Source organism: Brachyistius frenatus, unplaced genomic scaffold, assembly GCF_029030835.1.
Source record: "Brachyistius frenatus isolate BFR_SWC_R1_liver_20210118 unplaced genomic scaffold, ASM2903083v1 Contig_4, whole genome shotgun sequence".
Lineage (NCBI taxonomy): Eukaryota > Metazoa > Chordata > Actinopteri > Embiotocidae > Brachyistius > Brachyistius frenatus.
Genome location: NW_027210603.1, coordinates 3,222,977 through 3,247,415, shown reverse-complemented (window position 1 = coordinate 3,247,415; position 24,439 = coordinate 3,222,977). Strand labels below are relative to the sequence as shown.

The following is a 24,439-nucleotide window of genomic DNA, read 5'->3' as shown; positions in this document are numbered from 1 at the left end:
TTTTGGAGCAAATCCTTACTGGGGACCAAAAGCCAAGATAGCCTACTTAATGAAAACGTACTTCCCCTGAGGTAAAATGTCTGAATCCTTCTTCCACTGCTGTCCACATACTTGCCCACATGGATGCATTATTCAAAATGTTTTTATTAGAATAATATAGGCTTGAGCATCTGTGAGTATCCATGGAAACTGGTTGATTGTGGCCAATGGTATGGAGGGAATAATTATTTATTTTATTCAATTTTCAATTTATCATTTCTGGGTAAAATCATCCTGCATAAATATTTGTGGTGACGTGTTAATTGTTCATTGATTTGGAAGTGGCCTTAGTCTTCCGCAAAAGAGTCACAACCATGGCTCCAGTATTTCCGATTGTCCGTGAAGGCAGCATTACCCCCTCCAGTTTACGGTCTCATTCAGCGTGATCGCTCAGAGGTGGTGTGCTTGCAAAGCAGCGCTCTTATGCTTCACTCGTGCGCACTTTGAACAGGATGTAGCGGCTGAGACAGACCGCAGAAAGCAAAGTGAAACACTGCGATGTGACAAAACAGCAGTTAGACAGAAATGACAGCCACCGCGGAGGAGAAGAAGAAGAAGAAGAAGACAGGAGGAGTCCCGATGAGGCACCTCACCGCCGGCAGGTCTTGACGGCTGCTCCCGCTGACCTGAGACACCCAGCACCGCCGCCGCAGCGCACGGTTTCCACACCCTGAACACCCAGCACAGCCGAAATACTCCACATCCCGTCGGTGGACCTTGAATAGCGACCATGGCGAGCCAGGGCGACTGCTGTGTGAAGGTTGCGCTGAGGTAAGCCTCCGACGTCTGTCTGCTGGAAATCTGCCGACTTTAGCAGACCACATTGTGTCTGTGGCGATCAATTAAATGCATCCTTCACACCTATAGTCTCATTCTAGCATTAACACTCTTTAATCCTGCCTAGTGTAGGATACAGCAGGTCACAGAGCCCCAGGGAGCTTTATTCCACCTTGTTTTGTAATACATGGGTGGTGCTCGGCACAGTATTGATAAGGCAAAGCATGTGTCTGCGCCACTTTATCTCCATATGACTGTTTTCATGTTGGGGGCGTAACTTCTCCACAGCGTTAGTGCATTCTGTGTGATGCATTCAGGGATTAACATTGGTTGAAGTGACAAGGACAGCTGCAGCCAGGTGCAGGGAGGAGAATGGGCGTTTCTCTCCAAGCCAATATTTCGTATATTTATTCTCACAGCGAGCTACCTGCATCCTCACCTCATCTTGACATCCAACACCTTACATGGGCATGACTCAGTTAGCTCCATAACCAGATTTCTAAAAGCAAAAGGTTCTTGGTGGTGTTAAAAAAAAAAAAAAAAAAATCCTGCCTCTGCAACTGAATGGAGCACAAAGAGATGCTCTCCTTCAGAGCTGTGTCATTCACTGCCTTTGTTGGAAATGCACCCAAATTCTCCGGCAGCTCAGCCGAGCTCAAACCGGTATAATAAGGAGATTTTTGGATAGCTGATCCAAAAAATTAATGCCGATTTCAAAGAGATCGCATGTGCTGACACTCGCTGGGTGGCAGCCCCTGAAATTGAAAGGCCAGTGTGAATGTGGTGGCTGTGTCTGTAATCACGCTCCTTTTACAGCGTGTGGAGCTGAGGCGGTGGTCTGACAGCCTCTCAGTCCATTTAACTCGGAGTCTGTCACATCAGCGGGTGAATCCCTGACAATCCCCAGTGCAGAAAGAATTAAACTTGGATTGAAACAGGTATCGTTACATCCTTTTCCTTTAAACTGTGCAAATGTAAACCAATACAACATGGGGACATTTATTCTTCATTAAGGACCTATTTGAGGGGCCTCAGACCACAGTTTGGGATCCATTGATTGAACTCAGAGTGGGGGGTTGGCCCAGCGAAGCAGCCTTTTAAGATGGACCCCCCCAACCAATGGGCCCATTTCCCCAGGGGAGGTTTCAGTCAGCCGCTTATCAACTGCTGAGTGAGTCTCCTTTGTGCTCGTTCACAGCGACAACTGTAAGAGGAAGAGGAGTAGGTAGTGTTGACAAAAAAGAAAAGTCAAAAGAGAAGCTACTCAAACGGCTGCTTGCTGCTGCTCAACCGAAGTCACTGAATCAAGCTTAGAGGCCAACAAAGAGGCCTGTTGATGAAGTGTAGCTGAATGAGTGGAGGTGACAGATACGCCCAACGTATGCCTGTATGTTTAGTTCTCCTCTGGCGATGCAGAATTGACATTGTGATCAATATGGTAGCATGTTTTCACTGTTGTCACCGACAACTCACAGAAGAAAATCAAATCATCACAGATGGCATTCAAATCGCAGCCGTGCCTTTAAATCAGGTTAATGAGCTTGACGTTGTAATCAGGGCTGCTGTAATTACACGACGGTGGGTGAGCTCGCGCTGATCCTTTTCATCATGTGTGAGACTGTGTGTGTAGTTACGAGTGTCAGGAGAACTGTCTATATGTTTGACAGGAAATGGGAAGCACACAAATAAACACACAAAGAAGGATAACTTCCTGCTGCATAAGCTGGCGTTTTTCCCAAAGACCTCAGTTTTTTTTTTTTTCCAGAGAAAGTCGGCCGCCGATAAGAGAGGATGGTGTTTAATTGCTCCGACGTTGTGTCGCCCCCAAGCAGACTGCACACCCTGAGTCTGTGTGTGTGCGTGCGTGCGTGCGTGCGTGCGTGCATGTGTTGGTTGGCCCTCACAACAACCTCATTGCCCTCCAAATGCATATTCATATTCACACACACACACACACACACACACACACACACACACACACACACACACACACACACACACACACACACACACACACACACACACACACACACACACACACACACACACACACACACACACACGTGCTGTCTTGAGTCGCCAGCATCCATTTCCTGAATGTCTGCGCTGCCTTCCCTAAACAATGTCCGTGTAACCAGTGACATGACCTACAATCCTGCACTCAGACTGGACGGCCTGAGGAATGGGCTGAATACGCACACACACACACACACAGACACAGACACACACACACACACACACACACACACACACACACACACACACACACACACACACACACACACACACACACACACACACACACACACACATGCACACATATACACATACACTTAAGTCAATGGATCTGCATTGCAGTCAGACATGCCCAGATGCATGTAATGCAACTCCCTACTCAGTGGCTGTCGTTAAATGGCTCCTGGCTCCTGAATCTTTATACAGCTGCATTCATTTACAAAACATGGTTAGTCTGATGCAAACAGGCTATAAAGATAGACTCACACACACACTCACAGTTACTTTCACACACACATGAACATGCGTGAGGTTTCACTTCCTCCCCCTCCTGTTGATTTTATGTTGAGAGCTGCATTTGCCCCGGATTGAAAGCTTTATGGTCGTTCTGGCTCTGAACGTGTGTGCATGTGCTACAAATACCAATAATTCAGCTTTTCGTGCGTGTGCATGCAATGTTGACATGAGTGTTATGAGCAGTGTGTAAATTCTCATTTGCATATCGATCCGTGTCCCTTGCTGTTGCTCCCCGTGCAGCTCTTCACTCGTTTCGATTGACTCGTCTACCGCTGAAGTGCCAAGTCAGCCTCTGCGTATAAATAGACACAAAGACAAATCTGTTTAGTACTGTTGTGCTCTCCGACTGCTGCTCGATGTTCTCATCTTAACCATGATTTGCTTGTGGCTGTTTATATCTGAGCTCTGATGCCCAAAAATTGACCTGAGGACTCGCCGTGGAGGCAGGATGTCTGAGTGTGTGTGTGTGTGTGTGTGTGTGTGTGTGTGTGTGTGTGTGTGTGTGTGTGTGTGTGTGTGTGTGTGTGTCATACTTTTTGTGGTTCAGGATCATGACTGTAAATGAGAAAAAAATATAATCTGTAAAGAGAGCATAAAATACTCAATGTTCTGCCCGACCCTACAGGTGGATGACCAGGGTTTTGCGGGTGGTTGTGACGTAGAGTGTTTTCGCTTAAAGGCGATGGGAGCTCAGCTGAGAGCTCTCTGATCAACCGATCAACAACAGAAACACAAGTTGTTCATAAATCAACTGATGTGCTCCACTGGCTTCAAACCAAAACAGGAGTAGCAGAACACGACTGCGGAAGGGGCCTCCCCCCCTCAGCTGATACACAAAGGCTTTAAATGGGAGTTTTAAAAAAGCGAAAAAAGCTGGTGTTTTGTTGTTGGACGTATGTCCTGTGTAGGCTACCAGTCTCGCCCGTTTCCTGTGTGTGTTAATAGCTTGCTGCACAGGCTCTGTCTGGGTTACACACCTCCCAGGGGGGTCTGCCTGTTAAAATGGCTGGAGTCGATGGGAAGTACAGTCAGAGCCTACAACTCTGAACTTACAGGTCACAGGGTATTGCTGCAGTGTAATCTCCTCATGAGAGCATTCTCACACTTGGTCTCGAATTTCATCCCCCACCACATCGATGAGCTCGTTGCAGATTGACAGTCACCGGTTGGGGGAAAAGTGAAAGCAGTTTATTTTTTGCTTTGTTGGTGGCGAAGTTGTTCTGTGTATTTGGGCCGAAGCGAGAGAAGAGGAGCAGGAAACATGACAGAGAACACACCCAAGCTGCCCATCCACAGCTGTGCATCACTTCCTCTAACGCTTGCCGGGTGGTGGTCACATGTTTTTATGTTATCTTTTTGTTGTTGTTACCATTCGAACCTCGTAGACCTCCCAGGTCTGTGTGAATGTATTTTGTTGCCAGAGTGCTAAAGCAGCTGTCTCTTTATGTACTGTACGAGCATGTGTTACTGGCTGGAGACTTGGAAGCCGGTCGGTTTTTCATAGATCTATATGATACTGAAAGCAAGAATCCTAATGTTTCCGGACACCTGTAGTCCAAAAAGTGCATTAGTAGGTGTTTTTGTTCAAACGGTAAACCAGTTGCATAATCCGGCTCTGCAGCTCAGAGGCTTTACAAGCTGATTGCGGTTGACTGAGGATGTGTAAAACGACTGCAGAACAAAGGAGTTATGGAGGTTGCCAGGCTGCACTTCTTAATCCTGGCTGCTAAACAATCACAATACTCCTCTTAATGACACATGCGGAGTCAGGTCATTTGATTTTATCTCTGAGGTGTGTAGTATAAAGACAGGATGGACCTCATTATGTGTGTAATAGAATAAACATATTTGGGTCATGGCTCGAGCTCTGATGTTGAAATGAGTTGTGCAAGCGGTCAATTGATGAACTTCTCCTGCTTCAGTGCATCAGTGGCTCCCAAATGGTGTGCTGCTGTTGCAGAATAACTTCCTGTAAGGCTGCTGCTGGATCAACCACACTTCCTGTTCACTTCCTGCTTCGTTAGCTGCTGCTGATGACATGTTTCAGGCAGGAATGAGCAGTTGAAAAAGAAAACGTGAAGACTTGAAGACCGGCCCTGAGGGTTTTACTGGCATACCTTCGGGGAATCAGTCGACTCCTCTGTTGCCTGTTCCTGACTATAAAATAAAAGAGCACGTTCTGGGCGTGTTAGCTGTTCTCTTATCACGACACATCATTTTAAACTTCCCTCTGAATGTTTGCCTCATCCTTTTATTTTCTCTTCCTCAAGCTTGTCTGCACTGGGAGTGAAATAACATGTGAAACTGTGACCAAAATGCTGGAATGTGACCAGTTTTCTCTCTTTCCCCCCAGCACCCTCTACCTCCTGCTCGCCCACTCTCAAAACACACACACACACACACACACACACACACACACACACACACACACACACACACACACACACACACACACACACACACACACACACACACACACACACACACACACACACACACACACACACACACACGGACAGATCTGTACTTATCTGAATTCATCCATTTGAATTCAGCGATGAATGAAAGGCGCTTTCAGTCCAGCTCAACATTTGCATTTTTCTGTTATCAGGGTCTCATCATATGTCAGCTGGCCCTACAAACAGTCCTAAATATCATTATTCATGCAGCGTGGACACAACAAAATGCTTTTTCATGGCCTGTATGGTCACTACAGAAAACAACATTGTCCTTATTTGTCACCATTTTAGTGAGAAACAGATACACTTCCTGTCAGACCTTATGTGGTCTTTACATTTCGATAAACCATATGTGTGTGTTGACATTGTTGTGGTCACTCACAGATCACAGGGGACTGTGTGTGTGTGTGTGTGTGTGTGTGTGTGTGTGTGTGTGTGTGTGTGTGTGTGTGTGTGTGTGTGTGTGTGTGTGTGTGTGGAGGGGGAAGGGTTTTAGCAGAAGCCCTTTTAAACAGAGCACCTCTTGGGTGAGCACAGACAGAGGACACAGTGTGAATGAGTCTGATGTCACTGCAGGTCTTTGTGCAGTCTGCTGAGCTTGCACACACACAGACTCACACACTCACATATGGATAAAGACACACAGAAAGGGCAGAGAATTGAAGGGTAAATGTGGATGAAGTCCACGCTGTGATTTTAGAGAGTAAGGTAGAAGAGGAAGGGGATGAAGACAGGAGGTGGGAGGGGGGGAGGAGGGATCTGAGTCCGTTTCAGATGTCGCCTTTTGTTTTATGAACTGCTCTCCGTCTTCTGAAAAGAGCAATGCTTCCTGCAATTCAACATAATAAATTCAAAGGGAAATCAAAGAGGAGAAGAGACAGAGGAGGGTGGTGGGCAGTGTTGGGGTGGGCTGGGGAGGAAAAAGGAGCGAGTGTCTCGCCTGATGTCAAAAGGGCTACTGTAGCGTGCAAATATGAGCTGTTAGCCAAACGTACAATCGGCGCACGTCCGCATGGGTGCGTTCATATGTGTGAGCGAGCGCGTGTGTGAGCGTCTGAGAGTGGAGTGGATGAATAATTTGGGCACAGCTGCACATGTCTGCTATATTCCCGCGGAGAGGGGAAGAGGCAGAGAGACGGAGGCCCTCAGGTGTTGTGTCTAGACTGTAAAGACTTTATTTACTTCTCTGTTTTAACACCAAATGTTCTTTTTGAACTGTTACAAATTATAATCTGTTCTCTTTTTGTACTGGAAATGTAATATGACACACTGTATCAGGGGCAGGAGGGAGAAGTTCAAGAGTTTTATTTCCTTCTACTTTGTCAAATGAAGCTTTTTAAATTTTAAACACACACACACACACACACACACACACACACACACACACACACACACACACACACACACACACACACACACACACACACACACACACACACACACACACACACACACACACACACACACACACACACACACTCCATCTAAGTGAATCTCTAGATTTGTGCCAGATTGTGTGCGACGTGTTTGTGCATGTTTCAGGAGGGCTGCCGTTCGTGTCTGCTGTGCAGATAAAGGATGGTGTGTGTGTGTGTGTGTGTGTGTGTGTGTGTGTGTGTGTGTGTGTGTGTGTGTGTGTGTGTGTGTGTGTGTGTGTGTGTGTGTGTGTGTGTGTGTGTGACCAGCTGGCCCATAATCAACTTCAACGCTAAGTAGCTTAATCACGGCTGGAGTTGGTGTTTGTGAGTTTGTTTTGTGTTGCTGTGTGTGAATGGCAGAAGGTGACAGCAGGGCAAAGCCTAAAAACAGCTGAAATCAGCTTGAAATAGTAACTGATAAAATTACATGTAATTACAGTGTAATTCCAAATATTGTCCACTACAGGTTTATTGTGCAATACCTAATTATGTTCCCATTAGTGTTAGCTGTCCTTTGTTACTGCTGCTAATTATCAAATGTGAGCAGCACTAAACTAACACATGGTAAACATTGTGTCTGCTGAAGTTCAGAGTTTCTTCAATTCTACAAAAAACACTAACAAGAAGCTCCTGGAAACCCTCCGAGGCTTTACATGGAAACATCTTGCAGGTTGCATAGTCAGCACTATGCTAGCACGTGGAAAGACAGAATGCAACTTAAACCTCCATTAACTAGTTGTTTTAAGCCACTTGGGGCTTGAAACAAACTAACACTGACACACATTATTATCCCCCAGTAATGTTGACATAGAAAGTCTTATTTGGCAGTAAAGTAACAGTAACATTCATTTCAAGTCTGTTTTGGTCTCTTCTACCTTCTCAAGGAAATGTTGTCTCTTTAGCTGCTCAATGTTTTGTTTACCAGCGTGTTGCTGAAGTTGAAAATGATGTTGAGATGGTTGAGTGAAAAAGGACACGTTGCTAAAATGCTCGGCGTTGCTGTGTGAGTGGTGATTATCCTCTGCGGTTTGTCCCTGCGTCCAACAGACTTTACAATTCACACTTGTTTGTACTCAAGTACAGCTTTAAAGATACATTTCACCTGGAATTGTATTGTACTGTATTGTGATGAATAAAGCTGCATAAGAAAGGCGCGGCTCAAAAGTGAGCGCATCTCTGAAAATTCAGGAAGCATGATCCACATAAAAGACGCTAACAATCAGAAAAATGCGGCTATGGCAGAATAATCTAGCCTCACACCTTGTTGTAATAGACCATTTTTCAAAATATATACCTCATTGACCTCCGCCGAGATAAAAGGAGAATCCACACGTTCGCATGTGCCTTAGAAAAAGAGTCTGCAGCCTCTGGCTGAGTTCACGAAGCTACAAACGCGACAGACATCGTGGCTGACTACATTAGCATTCCTGCTGGATGCTGTCTGACAGACGGAGGCTGGTGGTGATGCGAAGCGGCCCTGCAGGGAGGCAGACCGACACGCAGACCGACACGCAGACCGACACGCAGAGTCACAGCAGCAGGCTGCAGCTCAGCAGCGCCGGCTGGACGCTGTGGCTGAGAGATGAAGGTGAACGCAGGCATCTGGTGGGAACGTGGGCCTGTTTGACTTGTGACCTTTAAATTATTGAAATAACACCACCTCAACATGAATCTTTTGGGTATTCTGTATGGTTGTAAGACACACATAGGCCTGTGTATCTTTAAACATGTAAAATGGGACTTCACCTTTTGAGAAATTCACATGCAGGCACACAAATATTCATGAATTTTACATATGAAATGCAAAACAACATGAAAAAAAAAATGTTTCTCATGTAATATGACATTGAAATGCATTTTCACACAATAAATTCACATTTAAGGACATGTCATTCAGCAAATTCAAAACATGACTTTCACATGCAGACATATGTAAGGGTGTCAAACGCTGGATAAGTGAAAGGAAATGTTAAATGAGCCCATTTTGGCTCTTTGTCTTTGTGAAGCGCTGCTTCATGTTCCCGCTCTACTTTTACTCTCTGATCCGTTAGTGCACTTGGTCTCTTAGTTTCCACTTTGGTGACACATTGAATCAATGGTGGGATAGTTTGGGCTCTGTCTGTTGAATATGTTCCTAACACCATTCGTTTTATTGGTATTTCCATGACCTACCACAAAGTAATACACGGTCACGGAGCTGCAGCGCATTCATATAAAAAACACTTCCTCTCACGCTCTCTTTCAGATCGTTGAGATCGAGCAGGAGTGGCACCTCCCTGACCTTGACAAGACTGTCTGTCATAAAAATGCAGAAAAGGAAGCTAATTTGATTCTTGCTCGTGCCTCCACCTCCCCCCTTCCCCCTGCCCCCCCTGGCGCAGCAGACAGAGCAGATGATGGGGGAAGAGGGAGGGGAAATGAGGAGGGGTAGGGTGGGGATTGACCCAGAATCAGCTCTGATGATGCGGACTGATGTGCCCCTGCAACAATGGGAGCTGCTCATCTGAAACTGAACGTGGATTCAATCACTAATCTTCGGTAGTGAGAAGTTACTTTCTTCCTGAGTGGCACAGTGTGCTGTGAAGATCAATACTGAGCTAGTTTTAACAGTGAATGATACATTATTCCATATCTGCTGTTAACACTATGAATATTAGTATTACACTGCACATATTCAGATAAATGACCCGTCAAAGACCTTTAAACATGATGTGTGTGTTTTGTCTGCGTGAGACGCCTGAGGGCAGGTGTGCTCTGACAGCAAATAAACGCAGGCTGGGATGGCTCCGTTTTTAAAGCCCCGGCCAACGTCTTTCACAGTTGATGCTTCATGTGTGCTTTGTTTCGCTTTCCACGCAGCTCTGTCCTACTTTACCTGATATTATCAGCATAAAAATGAGATATTTGAGAACCTTTAGCGTCCCAAAGATCCCACTCTGAATCGTTTGCCTTTGATATGCTGGTTTGTTGTCATGGGGCATGAATGTCTATTCATTCTTTCAGCTTCAAGGACGAGAGACAAAAAATAAACAACGAGGCCTCGCCCGTGTGCTTAGACGAGCCTTCAACTTGCGACGCCGGCTGTGTCTTTTGAAAATGAATCCCCGACGGAGATGTTGGTAGATTACTATTCCGTTAGTTGATTTTTCTCGAGGAGTCGACCTAGCTCTTTCCAGACAATGTAGGACAACTCTGTCCTTGAAGTCTGGCTCGATTATAGAAACACTCATGTTAACATCGATGAACCAGTTCGCTCATTTGTGCACTGCATGCTAACGCAACCAGTCAAACCGATGTGCACAGAGTGTGTGAATGCTGCTCGCTTTTAACGCCGGTTACCAATTGGCAGCGGTCCCTCGGGCCACGGGGTCGCCATCCTGGGAGGCTAGTTTGATAGACATGGTTAACACAAATGATTATGCAACAGACAATGAATGCTTAAAGAATGTATAGCCTTAAGAGGACTCCACAAAGTAAAGATCCCCTGTTGATGCAGCGGTTGGTTGTTGGTGTATGTTTTCAGTTATTTTGTGTCTCCATGATGCTACAATGGAGACTTTTCACTTCCATGCTGACGGGGTTGGACCAGTTTATAAGATTACATGGTTGATGAAATTTATATTAATGTAACTTTGTAAAGGGAGAAGAGCTGCAATGATTATTTTCATCATTTGTGACATTTTCAACCAATGTTTACTATTTTGTCTATAAAATATCAAACACTGTCCAAAATCAAAGACATTTCCTTCATTTAATATCTAAAACTGAGAAAATAAGCACATTATCACGTTTAAGAAGTTGAAATTGGACAGATGTGACCATCTCATTTGGTGCAGACCGGTGTCTGAAGCACCTTCCTCACCTGCTATTTTGGACCAAACAAAATATGTGTGAACCTTAAATCCGAGTTTGTGGCCCACTGTGACCAAGAAAAATTTAACCGAACAAAATATTTTCTGTATTTGCATATATGTGATCGTTGCTGTGGGTTTAACGCTGTGAGAGTCGGCTCGCTCATGTCAGTGTGGCAACGAGACAGATGCTACTTCCAGTCTGCCTGCTACCACCTGGGCGAGCCAGCTGTCCCCGCCCAGCACCAGCCTCCTGCGACCACTGTCCCACTTCCTCTGCACACGCTTATAATGCGCACGCTCTTCTGTGCTTTCCCATCCACTCATTCCACACTCGGTCAGCGTTCCCTTATATTTACTTCATGCATCACTGCATCAGTTTGTCCTAGTGGTCCTTATTAGTGCTTTCTCCTGCGGTGCTCCCACCTGAGACAACCACTTACTTCAAAAACCCCGCTGTCTTTGTGTTCACTTATCTTTTTTTTTTCTCCTGGTATCAGAGGCCAAGGTCAAGGCTCGCAAAAAAGACATTTCTCAGCCCTCATTCACTTTCATTTAATGCCGGCTCATTTCATTCACAGCTAACATGACCCTACCTTGCCAGGGACAAAGCGCAGTCAGGAGCCCGTTGGTTATTCCTGCAATCCCCTTAGAGAGTGTTGGACCAGTGTATGAAATTCTGAATGTGCATAATGTGTGTGTGTGTGTTTGGCTACCGGCCTGTTAGCCTGCTGTGATATCGGGCCCATGTGGAGGATTGGAGACCGAAGCGAGAGACAGATTTTGGAGTGAATGGCCCGCTTCCATAACTCATTATGGCAGAGCGGGTGTGTGTTGTTATTAGACCCGTGCACAGACGCTTAACTGATTACTGTAAGAGCATTGTGCAGACATTATGGGGAAGGTGTCTTGGATAGATTGTGACGGATAGAGCGGCAGACAGATGGAGAGATGAGGAGCTCGATCGGAGGGAGAGACAGTTGATGGTTTTATGTGCGGAATCACTGCTGACAGCTGATCCAGAAAATCAATGGGGGCACTGATTAAATGGACAACAGCACAGAAATGCCGACTGTAGCTCAATATTCAAATTCTCTCAGCTGCACTGTGCTTGTGTATTAACAGTGATGAATAGACTTTTTAATGAAAGCTTCAAGAGAACACAAGATGTTCATTAGTGTTGGATTCTTATATTAAGATTAGCAATTCAAAATCTTCATTTCTCCGCTACTAAAGTGAATTGAGTAATTAGGATGCAGAGCCCCACTTGATGACATTCATTTGGTATCATTTTAAACTGTATACTATGTAGGCTAAATAAATATACTATATAGGGAGTCAGTGTTGGTCTGTAGGTCGATCGCTTTGTTTGCTCATTGAAATATCGAACTATTGGTTGGATTGCTATAAAATTTAGCAAAAAAATTGATGATGATGATGATGATCCCCAGAGGATAAATCTAAATAATTTTAGTGATCCCATCATTTTTTTCTGTAGCGGCACCAGCAGATCAAAGTTTGTACTGGGCATTTTGTTTTTTGATTAAAAAAACCCTACAAAAGTAACATTCCCATCAGTCTCAAATGCACTGATTGTCCGGATTGCAAAAATCTCATTTCAGGTTTTTTTTTGCTGTTCAGACTTTCAAAAATCAATCTGGATACAATCTGGATTTGACAAAAAAAAATCAGATTAAGCTGTCAGTCTGAACATAGCTTTAGTCTTTTTATTTTCTGTGAGTCATGAATGTAATGATAGTAACATGTAATATATTTCTGATATATTATAGTTTTTGATTAAACTATTAAACCTGTCTGCAAACCTTCCTTTTCTGTCTGCTTCTTCGGAGATCTTTCGGACCACCCACTGGCCAGTTGACCTTGATATAAATGTGCTTCCATTGTCATCCGTTCTGTTTTGTTGCTCATTTTATTTTGACCTCAGCAGCCAGAGTTCGGCCTCGCCTCCATCCATTGCTGCACCTCGGGGCCTCTCCCGTTTCATCCCACAGTCACTGATATGCCCAGAGCTCCTAACCCAAAATAGGCCGAGGCAATTTTCTGAGTTCTCAGGGCTTTTCATGTCAAACATGCGACAATCTTCATGAATTGCCATTTCATCCCCCTTCTCCTGTTCCGGCTCTCATTTTCCCTCTTTCTTACTCCCCTTGTCTTTCTATTGGTTTGACTCTTTTAAAATAGATGAACATGAAAGAGGCAGATAGAATGAGAGCGAGATTAATAGGTTCAAAGAGTGTTAATCAGCTCCACTGCTACAGCTTTTCAGAAGTTTTGTATCAGGTGTACAGTGGGACAAAGGCTGCTATCACAAGTTGCCAGGATGCCTTTAACTGACTTTTCACAAAAGATTTACAACAACCATCCTCTCAGCTGATGTCCAAGTCAAATTCATTGGCTTTTCTCGCTTTGAAAGAGGCTTAAATGTAAATCCTGATGACCTAAAGAAGAGCTTCAGGATGCACTCCATGTAATTGCAGCAATCGTTCTCTTCCCAAGGACCTAAAATGCATACATTTTTGTCTCCATTTTTTGATCAACCTTGTTTTTATTGGTGAATTTACTTTTATCCTGATTACGTGTCATTTATAGTAAGCATCCTTCTGGTTTGCCTTTAAGTAAAGAGAAACTGGCCCGTATTTACTTATCATTTCTTCACACAGTTGTTTTCTTTGTGAGTATCTGCATCATTCAGTTATCTTTTCCTGGTTGCTTTGGGAACATGACCTGGGCATGCTCACGTAGACAGAGATAAGAGCACAGCTGGGTCAGTCACGTCAAGTTCAAGAGAGGAGACACACACTGGACATTTAGTTCAGATAGATGTTATGTCACTTGTTTTAAATCTTGAAAATTACACTGATTTTTATGGATTTTCTTTATTGATGTAACTAAAATGCATTCCTGAGTCTCTCTCTATGATAAAAAAAAATACATTAAGGAAAAATATATATTCTCTTACCTGGAAAATGCTGTTATCCAACTGCGTGGTGTGGACACACACAAACCCACGTGGCCGTTGGGCTAATCCTAATCTGAACTCTGATAATGATGGAGCACTAATCGGAGATATGGCACAAGCAAAAAGAACAGAACCAGATGGAGACACTGTGCTCCTGTTTATGTAATCTCAGTCGGGCTGGTTAATCTTTTATAGAAAGGGAAAGACACTTCTGGTCAGTAGATAGAGACTGCGATTTTAAGGGTTGTATTTGGTTATTACAATGTTGGAAACAGTTATCATGCCATTTTTGTGAGTGAAAATAAGAGGGACTTTCTCATCATGTTTTATTTCTAAAAGAACGGTGCTACCTACTGACTCGTTGGTATTTGATGTGTGTAATATATCTGTGATTTACTAATTTTATTGTTGTGTCTATAATTTTATGTCCCACCTGGTCTGCAGGGAAATATCTTTGCTGATGTGAAAAGATGCAGCTGCTGGCACTGTGTTTGTGACACGGATGGCAGGACAGGAAAAGCAGCTTTCTTTTGGGGTGGGGTTGAAAAAGTGTTCTAAAATATGGCAGTAACTTTCACAGAGCCCGAAGTGATTTTCCTTCAAGTTGATTTTCACAGACAGCTGGGAGAGTAGCTAATAAGTATGCACAGCTTCGACTTTGGCAGCAGCTCTAGAAACCGTTTCATGTTCGCTTTGATATCAAGCTGATTGACTTGTTGATTAATGTGAGGTGCTCATGCATTATTTCATAGCAAAGTGCTGCTGGGGTTTACAAGAAATGGAGACTGTGGTGTGTTTTTTGGAGACGACAGCCAAGCAGCTGACTGTGTGGTGCAGAGAAGTCAGCAGGGAGGCATCCTGGAGCTGTTTGGAAAACCACTTGGCTCCCACCGACAGGCACCGACAGGCCAGGAATTGGAGGGCAACACCTTTTAGCACAACAAATGTTCTTTTGAGAGAATGATTAAGGATGCTTTTGATATAATTGTAGATCTTGCTGTATAGGTGATTGCAGCACATCTTCTTAAAGGAATTTTTGCGGCACAATTACTGTTCCGGAGAGTTTAATAACAGAAATACAAGCGGCTGGCATCCATTTACTTAATAATCCCCTCTAGGCATGTTGGGAAATATATAAAATACCCTCTGCTTTCAATAGTAATTTGTGTCTGGTTGGATTTTTCCGCAGAAATGTTTACTTACTTAGCTACACATTTCTAAATTGGCATCTACAGTTGGAAACATTTTTTTGTGACAAAAGTTTAAGCACTAGATAAAAGATGTCTTCAACATCCCTCAATTCTCATTTCCAAGTTTCGACATTGCACTGGTTTCAGTTGCATTTTGAAACCGGATTGCCCTGTAAACTTGTAGCATTGTCGCGGATAAATTCCTTAGATTTTAAAAGAATTTTCAGGTATAAATGTGAAAACTCTACACAAACATAATTCTGCATGGAGAAAGACAAACATCAAAAAGAAGCAACATTGACTGAACACACATTTTCAATGGAAAGGGCACCTTAAAATACAAAGAACATATTTTCCTCTTGCTCGTCAGCCTTACTTCTTCCATTGTTTTGCACCAGCGATGAGTCGACAGACAAACACTGTGTAATGGACAATGCTGTTTAGGAACCCACTGTCTAAGCCATCATTCACACAATGGAAATGAGGTGTGTGAAAGTAGGAGAAAAGGTTCGATGACAGGTTTTGCACTGGTCTTTCTGCTGAGTGGTTATTAATGAATGGGAAGACAACAGGGGGATATTAATCCTCGCTATCTTCTACTTTTTCAAACCATGTGGGTGAAGAGGAGATGGGGTGTGGGGGTGGGTGGGAGCAGGTCGTTGGCATGGGGCTGGGTTTCTGTTTAGGATGCAGATTCAGTTACATTTATGAATCCATTTATACCAAAACAGGCTCATTTCGTCCAGTTATTTCTGACAGCCGTCGTATGGAGAAACTGTCACAGTGATTTTAAGGAGTGTCATCATTTTCACTTCATCAACTCGCTGGCTGCCTCGTTGACCTCACAGTTTATGTTCCTAACATATCACTGACTCGCGCATTAACTGCTCTTTGGTCCAGGACTAAAGCCACTGGTGATGCTACATTTAGTTCATACGGGTCAAGCGGACGTCACGAAGCTCCTGTAGAGTTGAGAATGTCGACTTAACTAAAAACTTTTCAAGCAAAACTTCAAACTCATCTTTTTAACATTGCTTTAACTAGAAACTGATATTACCTGACGTGTTATCTGTCATTTTATGTACTGTATTTTTCATTTTAAATCTGTTTGAAATGATACATAGATAAAATGATCAGATTTTGTTTTGCACCAATGATGAGTTGTTAGACAACACTGTGATGGACACGGTTCCAATGTTATATGTTTCTGTCTTCAATGGTTTTCTTAGGATATGTTTTTTTTTTTTTTTAAATTTTATTTCACTTTATTAATCCCCAAGGGGAAATTTCTTGCCAGTTGCAATGAATCTTTTTGAGTGAAATATGTTGAAATAAATGACATTTTATTATCATTTTTTATTTAAGAAGTTTTTGTTGAGATTGAACAGACCAAACTCCACATAGCCATCCTACCAGTCGTTTATTTACACATTAAGTCCTATATCCATCTTTCTTTTAGCTCTGTGTTTGACTCCACCAACTCAAAAGGGTGTTATATAGCATAATATTCCACTTTGTTCACCATCTAGTTGCTAACTTTGTCTCTCTGGTCTTTGGTACAGAGGAGGTAATGATAGTGATAGCAGGATTTTCATCCTCTTTTCCCTAAAAACAGCTGCCTGTGTGACTGGTCATGGAACATTAAACCAAAACAGTAAGCTAAAAGTCGGTAAAACACTCCAGTGTTTCGGTGATAATTATCTTTGTCATTTTAACAATTGTTAATGTTTAAAATTAATGATTAGTACAGCTGCAATGCCGTAGACATTTACTGCACTTGGCTTCTGTAAATCAGCCTTTTGTTTGCGGACACATTGACATTAACGCAGTTCTGCTTAATTGCATTTGTCTGCCGCAGACATTCATATGTATGTGACCTTCAGGACAATGCATGTGTGTCTATCACACAGGGGGAGGAGAGTAAAAGAAATTAAGCTGTTGTCTTCATCTGTCCAGACTTTCTGAGCTGTTTACAGGTCAGTTTGGTTTTTCTGAGAGGATCTTGAAGGACTTGGACATTCATCTTAGATCAGCACTCTTACTTTATATCACCTGTTCCTTCATTGATCCTAATCTACTGCCTCCCCACATGTGGTTTACAGTGTAAAGCTGGTTTTCTGTCACTCTTCTCAGTACAGATGGTCACCTGTAGAGCTTTTATTCTCCACCCGTCAGCGTAACCTTTACTGGATGGCAGACTGACAAATGCGTCATCTGTCAACAGTTACTGGATCTGCTTTGTGATGGTGTGTTTGCATTTGAAACAGTTGTTAAGGAGCAGACACAAAGTGTTGCATATGTGTTTTTCCATTATAAAGGCGACATCTGATCGTTGGATAGAAAGATGGCCAGAGGAAGGGGAAGTGAGGGAGCGAGGAAAAGTCCACATCAGTGGTTGGTCTTTTGTGTCATCAGGAGAAAAAGGAAATGGAGCAGGCCGCTTCTGCCATTCAAGCTTTTGTCCCGATAGTCTGTTTTCATTGGCAACAAAGTGAGGGAGGGCTCAAAACAAGGCGAGGTGTGAGGAGGTGGACGAGAGCACAGAAACAGAAGGAGAACCTCTTTACTGCACAACGATCATAAAGTTAAAAATATTGTAAGATAGAAACAGCGGTGATGATGGGAAAAAGATCTTGTGTAGATAGTTTCTGATTGAGAAATTTGATGAGATAGATGTTGTACTAAAAATAATGGACAGCATCAAAGCACGGGAGAGTGTTAATAGAGAGTAGCTTCCTCCACTGGCTCTACGCCAGAGGAAAGACAACAGAGCCCTGAAACACTCACAGCTCAAGTGAATACGATTAACTCTGTCTTTTTATGTGTGTGTGTGTGTGTGTGTGTGTGTGTGTGTGTGTGTGTGTGTGTGTGTGTGTGTGTGTGTCTTTACTGGAGTGTTTACGTTAGGGAAATGAGCTCTTTGGCTATCACCGGCCTGTTCTTGAAGGTTGACTGAGAATGGACACACACACACACACACACACACACACACACACACACACACACACACACACACACACACACACACACACACACACACACACACACACACACACACACACACACACACACACACACACACACACACACACACACACGCACGCTTTACTAATTTAAATTTAAATTAGTAAATTTAAAAAATTTCCCCTCGGGGATTAATAAAGTATATACCTACCTACCTACTGGCACTTGCTGTCACTGGCAGCGATCACAGCGGGCAGGTTTTATTGCTGCTCGCTCCTTGTTGCTAACAGACTTGGCGTTGGGTCCAGGCTATTTTCTGGATTGGATTTGGATTGTAGGTCAACAGTTGAGTTTCAGGTGAAGATCACTCTTTAATTGGGTTTAATGGGGTATTAAGCACTCGCAATTTGCAATTTGAACACCACCAGAATGCCATTATATCTTTACGAGTGTCAACACAAACATATGCTCACACATGCAGCTATCGCACATTAGGAGTCTGGGCGGTTTGTGCAGTTACCAAGGAAACCGGACCCTCATAAAGTGTGCCAGCTGAAGGAAAAAAAAAGCCGACTACGCCTGGTGTGTATTTGTGTGCATCAGCGTTTGAGTACGTAGTAAATATATTGTAGCGCTGATGTAATAATGCACGACAAAGCTTTTGAAATGTTTCTCTCTTAAAATTGTAGCTTTATTGAAATATTATTACTTTACCTTTAATATTACAGATTATTTTGGTCTGGTTTCAGTACTACCAGGACTTTTTCTCATAACAATAAATATTTTTTCTTTGAATGTCTGGATTTTATTCTTAAAATCTCAGATTTGTTTTCCTTCAAGTAACTACAAAATACTTTTTTTTATTGTTACACTGTATGACAAAATTCTAGTGTTGTTTATTGTTGTCGTAGCACAAGAAACAACACGAGCTTTGCCTGAATAAAATAGATTGTAAAATTTTCACTGTTTCCTGATTTCCTAAGGAAATCTTGATTATGACCATTTTTATACTTAATGCACAAACCCAGAAATTTGAGTGTGTTAAGGTTTAATACACAGACTTAGACACAATCATTAAGTTTAGTTTAGACTCTCCACGGCTCTTTTCTTCCATAGAGAAGTTGTAAAACCCATAGTTTTCTCACAAAAGCCGACGTTATCTTGACTATGGGAAAAACAAGTGGCATCATCTCTCACAGCCGTAGCATCCCTTTAAAGCTGCACAGGATGCTGTTGGTCTGTGAGCTGGATTTATCAATGACACCGTCCCTCTAGAACACAAAAGAACTTGTAGGATGTCCTGCCAACACTTTAAAATGTCGGTGATCTAAAGATGAAGCCTAAACAAACTGAGGACAAACACACAGCACCAATAAATTTAGTCTGTAATTTGTTTTGTCGCAACTTGAATATTTACAGAAAAATAAATACATTTAAATCCACGTCAACCACTGTTATTCCAAACCCGTGAAGTCCAGATGTTTGCTAGTGTGTCTCGCGTGTCGACATGTCCGATTTTTGAGGCCTCTCTTCGGTTCATGACTCGTTCTATTTTCAACTTGTTTTCATGCAAACTAATGTGTGGAGAACTGCAGTAAATGTCAGAGAGGTCTGGAGGACCGTGTTCAGTATTTGGAGGAGTCCGCCGCCTCCCACACGTCGTAGATAACGTCACTCTTGAGTCGCGCATCAGTGCATTTTGCTGCTATCAAAGTTCGACATGACAGTCGCTCTCTGTTCATGTGTGTTTGTTTGACTTTTTGTTGCTAGTCCTAATTAGCACTTTAGGGTTGGGTAATTATTGTAATAAGCAAATTCCCTCAGAGCTGGTGGATAATGAGTTTCTGACTGTGTGTGCTTGTTTGTTTGTGTGTTTGACAGAATTGGGTTTAGTATTTCTGATGAAACATCGGGGCAATGAGGGAAGACATTTATATTCACCGTCACATTCATCTGTGTATGAGGATTGTATGTATAAAATATACTTCTGCAAGCAGGTGTGTGTGTTTGTTGTGTGGGTGTGTTTGTGCGTGTTCTTTTAGGGACTTTGTTGACTCCCCGGGGTGTTTGAACCGTTTTCCTATTAGTGTGCAAAGATGATACGAGATAAACGCCTTAATTTGCCGCATCAGGGATCCACAATTTGCTTCTCTGTGTGGTCCTGCACACCTCCGTCTCAAACACATTTAATTATGGTGTTTTGGATTATTTTTAGCTGCTAAATGTCCTGTTTTGTGTGTGTGATCTAATATCATTTTGTGTCTGTTGTGAGTGAGACGTTTGCTCCTCCGATCGATGTTATGGATCCCGCCTTTTGTTGGCGCAGCTGGCTTAAACGCTCACCCAGCTGAGCCATGGCGTGACTGTATGTGTGTGGGTGTGTGTGTGGGTGTGTGGGTGGATTGATTATTGAGAGCTTTTACTTCTTCTGCCATCTCTTATCCTCAAGGATCCCTGGCAGGCTGTCATTGTTGGTTTTGGTGTCTCTTTGTGTGTGTGTGTGTGTGTGTGTGTGTGTGTGTGTGTGTGTGTGTGTGTGTGTGTGTGTGTGTGTGTGTGTGTGTGTGTGTGTGTGTGTGTGTGTGTGTGTGTGTGTGTGTGTGTGTGTGTGGTTGTGTGTGTCAGACATGTTTTAATATTCCTGTTTGCAGAGCAGAGCTTGTCAAGACTTTCCTGAATTCAGCCCTTCTGGTGTGTTTACTCTTTGTGTGTGACGATGAAGAGAAAGATAGACAGGAGACTCAGAGGACGAGCTTAAATCATAAATTTGACAGACGTTTGATTATGACCATCTAAGACCTAAGACTGCAGCCTATACACAGTAATAATAATACGGTTTAATCTAACTAAGAGTCTACAGTCATGCCCGTGGTTCTGTGAGGCTCTACTGAAATGCAAGCGTGCTTTTAACTCAATGCTAACATCTTCATAATCTCAATGAAAGCAGCTATATTGGTTATCATGTGGAGTTTAGCGTGCTCAAAAAACAAAGAAGTGGAACCTCAGACTTGCTGGTGATATTTAAAGGAAGAGCCAATGTCAATATAATTCATCATTTGAGGACCACAAAAGTGTGTGCAATATTTGTTGAGATATTTCAGTAGAGGAACAAAGTGCATTGATCCTGCCGTCCCTCGCAACAGAGCCGTGGCGGCTGAGTCAGTCGGTGGTCCGTCGATATGAGGCGGGGCGACGTATAGGAACAGAAATGTTCTGAACTGTCTGCAGGAAACGTGTTGGGATGAAATTCAGAGAGAACTGCAGGCATGTTCTCTTTTAAATAATGATGAAAAGTTAATTATCTTAATGGGGGAAGGACTGACGCTGCAAAATGTGGCATCACACAGCTGGAGGTTTGACTAAATGGATGTGTGACGCTCAATACTTCAACAATCCCAGTATATTTGACCCAGTGCCAAACCTTACTGCAATTGGTATGCACTCATGTCTTTCTTTCTTTCTTTCTTTCTTTCTTTCTTTCTTTCTTTCTTTCTTTCTTTCTTTCTTTCTTTCTTTCTTTCTTTCTTTCTTTCTTTCTTTCTTTCTTTCTTTCTTTCTTTCTTTCTTTCTTTCTTTCTTTCTTTCTTTCTTTCTTTCTCTCTCTTTCATTGTCTCTACATTTTCTTTTCTTTTCTATTTCTTATTTATTTATTTATTTTTTACCAATGTCTGCAGTCAAATGTTACACCCAGGACTTCTGGCCGATAAACATTACACACAAAAGACCGATAGAATTGAGTGTAAACAATGAAAAGAGGAGAGAAGAATAACCTTCATATCTTTTATACAGCTGCGGCTCACGCACACACACACACACACACACACACACACACACACACACACACACACACACACACACACACACACACACACACACACACACACACACACACACACACACACACACACACACACACACACACACAGGGTCCTGTTGTCGTTCGGTCCATTGTGCAGGTGCTCTTCTTCTGCCATATCCACTTTATGTTAATAACTGGCTTCCACAGCGCTCATATTGGATCTGTGGTTTTCAGATACATTAACCTCAGTGTCAAGGTCACTTCCAGTAATAAAAGGAACTCATCTGTCTGCAAGTTGCTCTCAAAGTCACAGTCTCAGCGGGCTGCTGCTCAATCGGAATCCTCTAATATCTTTAATTCCTTCCTGGAAGACTCTTGTGATGCCTTGGATCCTGAAGGAGGTCCAGAAGAGGCCGTTGTTGGCTCTGTGTGTGTGTGTGTGTCTGCAGCACCATAACGATGTGTGGTGAAGGGATTTACTGTGAGTGTTGGAGGTGGGTGTGGTACTTAATGCATGCTTGAGGGGAACCATGTGTGAATAGAAGATAGTACAGTAGGTTGTTTTTGAACTGTGTGTGTGTACAACATTTGTTTCCAGAGTTGCTGTGTGTGTGTCCTTGTGGCATGCCCACTATCCGATTGCAGCTGTATGTGGTTGAGGATTTCTGTAGCTTTTGAATGGCATGTGTGTGTGTTTTGTGTGTGTCTTTGTTGCAGCATCCCATAGGGAGTCTCTGGTACAGTCTTAGTGTGTGGGGGAGTTGATTTGCATCCCCTGAAGATTGAACCGGTTGGGGGTGGGGGGTTTTAACATGTGGAGAGTGCTTCGATACTGCTGGCTCATGGCTTTTTCCACAGCTTAAAGTGATTACCTCCCCACTGTGTCCACATTGTACCTCTGACAGATCGCCTGTTTTATGTACAACGCATGACAGCAACATTTCTCTGTAAAGTTTTCTCACAATTAAATGGCGCTGCAGCACAAGCGTGTAAAAGAGTGCCACTTCTCTAACAGCTACATCGAAACCAATCAGCTGTCCTGCCTGCGAGCCTTTCTTTCTGCCGTTCTGCCGGCAAACAAGTTAAAATTATCCTCAACTTAAACACTTGGCCCTCATTCTGTCAGCGGCTGGCTGCTTGCTTTTGGACTCATCAAATCGGAGGTTATTTTACAACTGGGATGTCAGGTGAAAGCAATTAACTGCAGTGAACTACCTGTCAGGGTGGGAAACCCAGCAGGAGGATTAACAGCCGCTCTCATTATGACTTACGCGCCTGTCTAGCTTGCCGTCATCAGCGGCCCAACTCCAATCAGTTTTTCTCAGAAGTGCCCCTTTTATGCCTCATAGCTCATTTTTTTACATATTCTCTGACTTTGTTAATGAACAGCACAAACAGATGTGCTGTTGTTGTTTGTGCTTTGTGCTTAAGGTCTCTTCTTCTGTCATTGATGTCTGTTTAGTTTCACCCTCTTAAGTTGTATGTGCACTCTCTTGTTTGTCTTTTGTGTTAAAGGCCACAGATTCGGACAAGTCTGCTCTGCTTTTCTCTTCAAGTCTGTCAAAGTGAAGTTTCATTTTGTTAAATTAGGATTTTGTTTAGCACTTTGCCTTTATTGGAAATTTGCAATAGAGAAATGTGGGTAAGAGAGCAGAGGTATGACATGCAGCAAAGGGCCAGCCGGCCGGGAGTCGAACCGGAGACTCTGCTAATGAGAGAAAATGTACATCTCATGTTGTAAACGAGCTGGAAATATATCACACCCTGTGTAATATCTTAATTTTTGTCATAAAGACACTCAACTCCCTGGTATTTCTCAAACGGTGTCTTTTTTCAATTTCTTTATCTAAACATTTAATTGGGTCCAATTATGTAAAAATGTAATTTAATAACTTTTGGATATCCAGTTTAACGCCTTTTGGCTTTGTTGTATCACGGTTGCAATGCCTTACTGGTGATACCATTGGTCACAGCTGGAGAACAGGACAGATGTGCCACAAATTCCAAAACCTGAATGATGCTCTAAATGTCTAGTTTGTCCAGAATCAGAACAGTTTCATCTGAAAAACTTCAGACAAAAACGCGGACACATTTGTCCATTAATGCTCGACTGCAAAAAAGTGCAAAACTCACAAGCACATTAGCGTGTGGAACATGATTATTAAGAGATGTTAGACACCAGTATGCAGCATGTTAATTCAAAGCACGAACAGACCACTTTAAAAGTGGAACAGATCACATTAAAGTCTGTTTTTAGGTGGTGAATACTATTGCATTATGTGAAATAAAGTTGTGTGAATCGTTTGTGGCTCGAGAAGGAGAGATAAATTATCTTAAAAAATGTCCCTTTAGTCAACATGGGCTGATTCTGAGTTAGTGAGCTTACCGGACCTGCACAGCCTGCTTCTTATCTTTGCTGAAGCTCAGAA

General features: G+C 42.9%; 1 protein-coding gene across 5 annotated transcripts in view; it reads left to right on the top strand.

The window, feature by feature from the left end:
- The first annotated feature begins 427 nt into the window (after positions 1–427).
- Positions 428–24,439, top strand: part of kif21b (kinesin family member 21B) — a 60,052-nt gene continuing 36,040 nt past the window's right edge. For all 5 annotated transcript variants that reach the window (XM_069710629.1, XM_069710613.1, XM_069710621.1 and 2 more), the window contains exon 1: positions 428–810. In XM_069710629.1, coding sequence (XP_069566730.1) covers positions 770–810 — 41 coding nt within the window. In that variant the 5' untranslated portion in view covers positions 428–769. The remainder of the gene's footprint in view (positions 811–24,439) is intronic.